General features: G+C 38.5%; 1 protein-coding gene, 1 long non-coding RNA gene and 1 other non-coding gene across 5 annotated transcripts in view; 2 read left to right on the top strand and 1 right to left on the bottom strand.

Annotated features, from left to right (window-relative positions):
* LOC144521109 (translocating chain-associated membrane protein 1-like 1) overlaps positions 1-3,483 on the bottom strand; it is a 12,498-nt gene extending 9,015 nt beyond the window's left edge. For all 3 annotated transcript variants that reach the window (XM_078255422.1, XM_078255423.1, XM_078255424.1), the window contains exons 1-3: positions 3,085-3,483; positions 2,110-2,170; positions 1,817-1,935 (exon numbers count right to left, since the gene is read on the bottom strand). In XM_078255422.1, coding sequence (XP_078111548.1) covers positions 1,817-1,935; positions 2,110-2,170; positions 3,085-3,204 — 300 coding nt within the window. In that variant the 5' untranslated portion in view covers positions 3,205-3,483. The remainder of the gene's footprint in view (positions 1-1,816; positions 1,936-2,109; positions 2,171-3,084) is intronic.
* A 1,274-nt stretch (positions 3,484-4,757) lies between these two features.
* On the top strand, positions 4,758-7,162 carry LOC144520333 (uncharacterized). The gene is made up of 3 exons (XR_013502203.1): positions 4,758-4,898; positions 6,607-6,834; positions 6,932-7,162. It is a non-coding gene; the product is annotated as an uncharacterized LOC144520333 (long non-coding RNA).
* On the top strand, positions 5,507-5,579 carry trnak-cuu (transfer RNA lysine (anticodon CUU)). The gene has a single exon. It is a non-coding gene; the product is annotated as a tRNA-Lys (tRNA).
* Positions 7,163-8,214: the final 1,052 nt, after the last annotated feature.

Raw genomic sequence — 8,214 nt, 5'->3', positions numbered from 1 at the left:
CAGATTAATCCATTCCATATTTACGTTTGACCCGGAGCCATTCTAGCCACCATTGGACTGTAAAATGAAGGAGGGAGACGAGAATGTTCTGCCTGGATTATTAATGGTAACATTTACTTGTAAAAATCTTCCTGCCAACCCTGGCTACCGAAATCTGGTGCCACTGATATGTCTGCGCTTCTCTCTGATGCTTTGAAACACAAACACTGCTGCACATGACGCTAGTTAACACTATACTCGACAGCAGCTAACGTTAGCCTACCGCTAGCTAGTAGCTGGATTAAACACGGTTAAAATGCTGACAGCTAACGCTAAACGGTGTAAAGTGTGACTGTGTTTTACTGTAGAGGATTCAACACCGGTATGTAACAATCTGCAGCTGCCGTCGGAGAAACAACACAGACGGTGCGTTCAATGAAACTGGTAAACTACAGGCTCGTGGTGCATTTGAAGTTATTGTAAATGTCCTTTTCCCATCTGATGGTTCAACAGCAATTTACTACTGAAATTAGTTATTGTTATACATTATTATTAAATTTAATTTTGACCATATGGCCTTAGCAATAAACAAGCCATTCTTTAATGCCACCAACTGTTGTTTAGTACCCTTTTCTTTTTTTACTTTCTTAAAAAGTATCGGTTCAGGCACCGTTAATTATGTATGCGATTAATTTCGATTAATTAATCACAGTATGTAATTAATTAGATTACATTTTTTAATCGATTGACAGCCCATATTATATATATATATATATATATATATATATATATATATATATATATATATATATATATCTCACATATTGATGTGGGAGACATTTAGTACCTTCTTTTTTATTATCATTTAAGTATGCGTCACTTTTTTCAGTTACACAGATATTTGTAGATTAGTTGTCACTACTTGACTGATGAGGTTAATCATATAACACTGCCTGTTACTGAGTTATAACTGTCACAGCTCTAACATTAACTGTAGTCATGCAGTAGCTGTGCAAGTTTTCCACTTTTTCCTTCTTGCGCAAATGATGCAATTTTTAAAAGGATAGCTTCGCGTTTTTTAAGTCTGTCTTCAGTCCGGGCGTCTCATGAAGTAGCGTGGGTCGTCTGTTATTGCAGGGTTAGTGTTTTGATCCTCCACTCCACATGTCAAAGTGCCCAAGCGCAAGACACTGAATCCCAAATTGATGTATTTTGTACACATAACATAATTTTGTCCCCCATCTCGTAAATGTATTCGGAATGGCCAGAATGAATACGAGGAATATTACAACCTGTTGTTACAACCTCGATGTTCACACTATTGTTTTAAGACAGACGTGATAAAGCAGGATTCCATCCTTTTAGAGAGACGGATATCTGTCCTTTTTTTATTTAAATCCTTGAATGTGGTCCACATAAGGTTTTTATTTTTGGAATATAAATATCAAAAAAAAGTTCTATTAATGATATCCCACCGGGAACTGAAAGCCAAAAAATGTCAGGAGAAACATGAACATCTTTTCAGTTATTATGCTTTAGTGTACATGCAGCTGGAAAGATTGGACCTGATTACCGTCAAACAGCTATCCAAATCTTAGTCATAGATCAGAACAGAGCAAACACATGAGGCGTTATTTGATGCTTTAGAAATTAAAAACTAGATGGACACGTCTGACATTGTGTTATCTGACAAAATAGAGGTGGAGAGATTCTGTTTCTCTCATGCCGTGTTTATACACTTAAGTAAAAGCATCAAAATAATACGCTGCTGTGTGCAAACAACAAACAATGTGAGCCAATAGTTACGGCTGCTGAGTTTGGATATAGATGTACTCACATCGAGAATATATTCTTGTATCAAGGCATGAAGGATGACCGCAATAAGCAGGTAGAAAAACACAGTGGCCATATCTTTAGGGCCATACTGGTAAAGGTTTACTGGATCACTCTTCTCATCTGCAACAAAAGAGAAACACAAAGTTAAACTCTTAACGCCTAAACGACGACTTAAGAGGCAGAATAAGCAGCCAATGAAGTGCTGAGCTTTTATTTAGAAATCAGATGAAGTTGTTAACTTGATTTATCTTAAAAATACTGGAATGATTACTGTACACATAAACTTCAGCTCACCAAGAACTTGTGTTACGTTGTACTGGACTGTGATGAACATGATGGCAAACTTGGCTGTGACCTGGAACACAAAGAAAGAAACAGGATCAATAGAGTGATTCTGAGTCAGGGAAAAGAGTTTGTCACGGACCATGGACGTATTTTGTATAAAAAAAAGCAAAGCCTTTCTGTTAATAAACCAATACTGTAATAAATGTGTGTATAATCGTCTTGGATTATCCCATGTTAATGTGTGAATCTTACTTTCGGTCGTGATACCATTTTTTGACAGGTGCACATAATTCATCATTTAATGTGCGTATGTAATTGGTGAGGACTGCAGTGTCACTGCAAGATTCTGAATTCACTGAGTCCCATAACTGGGGTCTGGGGACCTCCAGGGGCTGCCTGCAGGGGTTCCCAGGGGTCTCTAGCAAAACGTAGGTACATGTTAAGTTGCTACAATGACTATCATTGTATCCGAATGAGTGTGTATCATGGGCTTCACTTCCCCCTAGGCATTGTTAATTATGTACTAAACTTATAACTCATCTTTATCCACACAGGTAAAGGTTAATTGAGACAAAATCTGATCAATTTTTTACAATATTTTCAGTCTGGTGGCTGGGTTTGGGTGGGTACAGGTCAGTATATTGTTTCATTCAAAGTCAGCTATAGTTGCTCTGTCCAACCAAAGGGCTGGTAATCAAATGTGCAGCGTGCAGGCATACATCTAGCCTGACTATCTTGTTGCCAAGGCACATGTATTGATTTCCTATTGAGGCAATGGATTAGCCGACTGGTAAAATGACCTGTATGCTGTGCCAGTGGGCCTCCTCGCTATCTTGTTTGGCACTGAGTGAGACACATGAGAAGGGAAGGAGAGCGACACGCTAGCGCCCTGCCCCTGGACTGCTGCTGTCATGTCAGCTAACGATAGTTAGCAGCAGCTAACATCACTCGGCTAACCACAGCTCCTGTCCAATCACACAGTACCTCGAACATCAGGCCGAGGAGGATTATCATGGCCAAACACGAAACCATGTCGGCGTGATTCTGGATCACAAACTCGTGGCTCAGCACCGGCGGGCTCTTGTTCTTCTTGCGGAACCCCATGGCTCACCGACGCGGCTCTCCCTTCTCTGGCTCTGGGCTACCGTCTAGGTGGGATGAAGCTAGCTTCCCCCGTCGCTGCACGGCTGCTGTTAGCCTGCGTTTCTCAACGGATAGAGGATGCTTGTCAAACGCTCCGCTGCAGTCCGTACGCACAGTGAACCGCTGCTCGTGTGTTTAAAAACAGTCATGAAGCTGCATCGCACCAAACCAAACACTACAGCACAACACCTACTTTTTCCCTGACTGGTAAAGTCAAATGACGGGTCCTCCCACTTCACAAACCCATTCATGAACCGCCCAGTGTCATTGACGTAGAAGGAGAACCCAGGCCCGTGGTGCATTCAGGGACTTAACCACCCTTGTTTCCTAGATTACTAAAAGGATGGATAGATGTAGCAATATGTAATATTTCAGCACAATATCATCTGAATTGATAGGTCTGATTGGAAATAGTATTGCACTTTAGAATATACAGTAGGCATATATATATATATGCCTACTGTATGTATATATATATATATATATATATATATATATATATATATATATATATACCACAAGGGGCCCCAAGAGCCCCAGGATTATAGTAATTTGATTAACCTAATTGCAAATTTACTAGAGACTTGACACATCTAAGATACAGTATCATCTGAGACAGCTCCTGCATATTTACTTTTTTTTGCATAATTGTTTGAGCATGTCATGTAGAGGGCTCCTGAGTCAAATTCTAGTTTTAAGACCGTGTTTTAGTTTGTTTTAAGACCTTTGTCATTATAGTTTTGTTTATTTATCTATTTTATTCCATGATCACAAAGAACATATTGCTGAATAAAGTAGTGCTTCATAAAATTACAGCTAACTATTTGACACACTGAAAACCTGTTACTAGTAGATTCCAGCATATGAATAATGGGGCCTGACAAACAGGTTTCCGACCATGCAAAAGCAGGAAATAATGCTCTCTCTTTTGCTTTACTGCGTGAACACAACATGTAAACTGCTGCAGGAACATCTCTGTATCGCAAAGAAAAATAAAGATTGTTTATTGGATACGATTGTTCATGACTTACAAACTTTCACTGTACATCACTCAAAGCTCCCAAAGTCAGTGATGAAAAGACAAATTGATCTTTAAAGTCTGTTAGGATATTTAGAATTAAGAGGTAGTTTGTGCAATTGAATAAAGTATTTCACTTTTTTAATTGCTAAATTCCATTGTCAAACCAAGAGTTCTCAATGAACTTGTTTTTTTTTAATTATTATTTATTCATATATGCAATTTAATTATACAGACAACACATTAGTCGGAGTAATCCAGTAATATATACATGATCATATATTATAACCTATAACACTAAAAAGGATCCAATGTGCATAACAAGTACTTTTGAAACGTGTACATTTAGCTGAGAATACTCTGCACTTTTATACTCAAGTAGGATTTTTTTATGCAGGACAGGATGAGCTGGGGATCGAATACACTATTTTCTCGTGGGTACATTTTTTCACTTCACCTGTCGTTTAACATTTTATTTTGGAAAGAAAATAGCCGGAAGTTGCGATTTAATGTGCTTGAAAGTGCCCCCGTTTAAAAGGCAACCACGTCAATTAAGTTAAATTATGGTGGCTTTAATGCGCCTCCTCTTACTTGATGGTGATTTACGGACAATGTACGGAGAAAACCAAACAGTCAGGTAACGTTAACTAACGTTTACACGGTGTTCAAGATACACGATCCCATAATTGCTGTGACACTAACGTAGCTAGCTAGCTAGCTACTTACTGAGCGTCTGTAATGTTTTCACTGCCATCAGGCGCGGTGTTATCTGGAAAGCTTATGTAAATACGCTAGCGAAAGCCAATTTTAATGGGTCGTTGTTTAAGTAAAGTGTTAGCTAACGTTAGTCTGTTGTGGCTTTAACTGGGCCGGTAGGACCGTGCAATAACGTTAACGTTACCATAGTAACGGAGTAATTTTTAGCCTAGTTCAAAGACACAACTTAAATAAAACACTTTTAGTTCTTTACCGCTAGAGGACAGTATGAGACAGAACTGGGATAAAAAAACCAAACCCTAAGTTAACCCTCTTGCCCTTCTTAATACATCCATGTTCCTTACACCAGCACAACGTGACGCAACTTCAAATCGGAGACGGTTTAAAAGTATTGAAGAAGTTGCTTCACCTAAATGAGAATAATATCAAGATAGTAGCCTACAACAGTTAACAATGAGAATACTATCAAGATAGTAGCCTACAACAGTTCAGAAATAAGACGGATTAGCACGTGTATGATTAAGTATCGCCCGGCTAGCTCAGTCGGTAGAGCATGAGACTCTTAATCTCAGGGTCGTGGGTTCGAGCCCCACGTTGGGCGCTCATCTTTTTCCCTCTCAGTCATAAACTCATACACTTTCACTTGGATCCATTATATTCGACAAAAAGACGAGGCAGGGGTGCTTAATAGTAATTATTGTGACCAGTAGTTTGTGTAAGATTTTATTCGATTGCTTTATATTGACGGATCTTTCTGGTTTTTTGAAACTCCCTTTTACATCTATGGAAAGGCCTGTCAGTGTATGCTCTCTCATCTAGTGATCACAAAAACGGCAAACCATGTGTAGTTGAAAGAGTGAACACTGTTGCTTGTATTGTTGCTTGCTTGTTATATACAGTAAACATTTTCTTCCTAATATTTAGACACCTCATCTACATTTTTGGGAGGGACTATTCAGTATGACATGAATTACAGCTATACAAATGATCAAAGAGTTGAGTCAACAACGGATTCAGACAAAATAGGAACATTGTAAGAAAAACATTATAGATTATATTTATGGCAGGGTTATTACATTGTTTTTCAATTTTTCTGATCACTGAGTATTTCACTGCTGTTGAATGTCAAAAGGACAACATTTTGTGCTTTATCCAGCTGTGTGTAATTATTTATGATCACTGTTACAGCACAGACATTGAAGGGGGAACCTCGATACACACTTAATACAACGCTCCTCCAGTGTTAAAATTGAAATTTCAGTATTCTTTCTACTGGAGGGGAGATTCAAGATTCAAAATCCTTTATTAATCCCACAACGGGGACATTCACACTGTTGCAGGTGATACTAATGGGGAGATACATACATATATATTTTATATTTAATTTTAGTTTATTATATTTACTACATTTTACAACATGGTTAATATATTCATATCTACATTTGACACTAACTGGGCCATTATTTACCTAAAACTATTACAGTAACAACAGCGTGTGGCATAAAAAGGCATGGCTTCCTCAAAGCTCTACATCTGTTCCCCTTTTCTTTACAACTAAACCATGAAAGTGTTTTGACTATATAAATTCTCACTTTAGCAGCCTAATTTTCTTTTCTTTCTTTTTTCAGACTGAATTGCCAAAATAGGTGAGGAGCTACAGCTTCTCTTTTCTGTGGAAACAGCCAAGAGAGAGAGGGAGGAGTTTAAACAAAGGCCCTCTCCACATAAAAAAAATGGAAGCCATGGTGTCCTGCTCCTCATAGTCTACATGCTGCCATTTCTACTTCTAAAGCCTTCAAATAAGACAACTACCACCAGGTTCTACACTTGGAAGCTTCAAAACATTGTTATATGGGGTTTGTATGTCAAAAAGACTCATATTAATCATGTTATTTTGTGGTTTTAGGCCTAGCTCTCTGCTTATTTTTCTTCCCCTGTATCTGACACTCACAGTGCTGCCCCTGCCTGCAGTGAACAAAGATAATTATTCAGGAAACATTTCGGCCAATCAGACGCGGCCTTGTATCCTGCCTGTGAGGAAAGCGACCAGTCAGGATCTGGCTAACATCACTGGGGCCTGATCGCCTTGCATGAAGAGCGGAGCCTTCCCCGGCTGAGGGCTGAGAGTGTCCTCCATGTTTTATAAGTGTTGACATAACAGTGTGTCAGGCAGCCATGCATCCACAGAGGTAAGCTCTGTTAGAGGATGCTTGTCAAACGCTCCGCTGCAGTCCGTACGCACAGTGAACCGCTGCTCGTGTGTTTAAAAACAGTCATGAAGCTGCATCGCACCAAACCAAACACTACAGCACAACACCTACTTTTTTCCCTGACTGGTAAAGTCAAATGACGGGTCCTCCCACTTCACAAACCCATTCATGAACCGCCCAGTGTCATTGACGTAGAAGGAGAACCCAGGCCCGTGGTGCATTCAGGGACTTAACCACCCTTGTTTCCTAGATTACTAAAAGGATGGATAGATGTAGCAATATGTAATATTTCAGCACAATATCATCTGAATTGATAGGTCTGATTGGAAATAGTATTGCACTTTAGAATATACAGTAGGCATATATATATATATTTGCCTACTGTATATATATATATATATATATATATATATATATATATATATATATATATATATACACCAGGGGCCCCAAGAGCCCCAGGATTATAGTAATTTGATTAACCTAATTGCAAATTTACTAGAGACTTGACACATCTAAGATACAGTATCATCTGAGACAGCTCCTGCATATTTACTTTTTTTTTGCATAATTGTTTGAGCATGTCATGTAGAGGGCTCCTGAGTCAAATTCTAGTTTTAAGACCGTGTTTTAGTTTGTTTTAAGACCTTTGTCATTATAGTTTTGTTTATTTATCTATTTTATTCCATGATCACAAAGAACATATTGCTGAATAAAGTAGTGCTTCATAAAATTACAGCTAACTATTTGACACACTGAAAACCTGTTACTAGTAGATTCCAGCATATGAATAATGGGGGCCTGACAAACAGGTTTCCGACCATGCAAAAGCAGGAAATAATGCTCTCTCTTTTGCTTTACTGCGTGAACACAACATGTAAACTGCTGCAGGAACATCTCTGTATCGCAAAGAAAAAATAAAGATTGTTTATTGGATACGATTGTTCATGACTTACAAACTTTCACTGTACATCACTCAAAGCTCCCAAAGTCAGTGATGAAAAAGACAAATTGATCTTTAAAGTC

The sequence above is a fragment of the Sander vitreus genome, chromosome 7 (assembly GCF_031162955.1).
Source record: "Sander vitreus isolate 19-12246 chromosome 7, sanVit1, whole genome shotgun sequence".
Taxonomy (NCBI): domain Eukaryota; kingdom Metazoa; phylum Chordata; class Actinopteri; order Perciformes; family Percidae; genus Sander; species Sander vitreus.
Note: the sequence above shows the minus strand (reverse complement) of the source record. Positions and strands in the feature narration are given on the sequence as shown.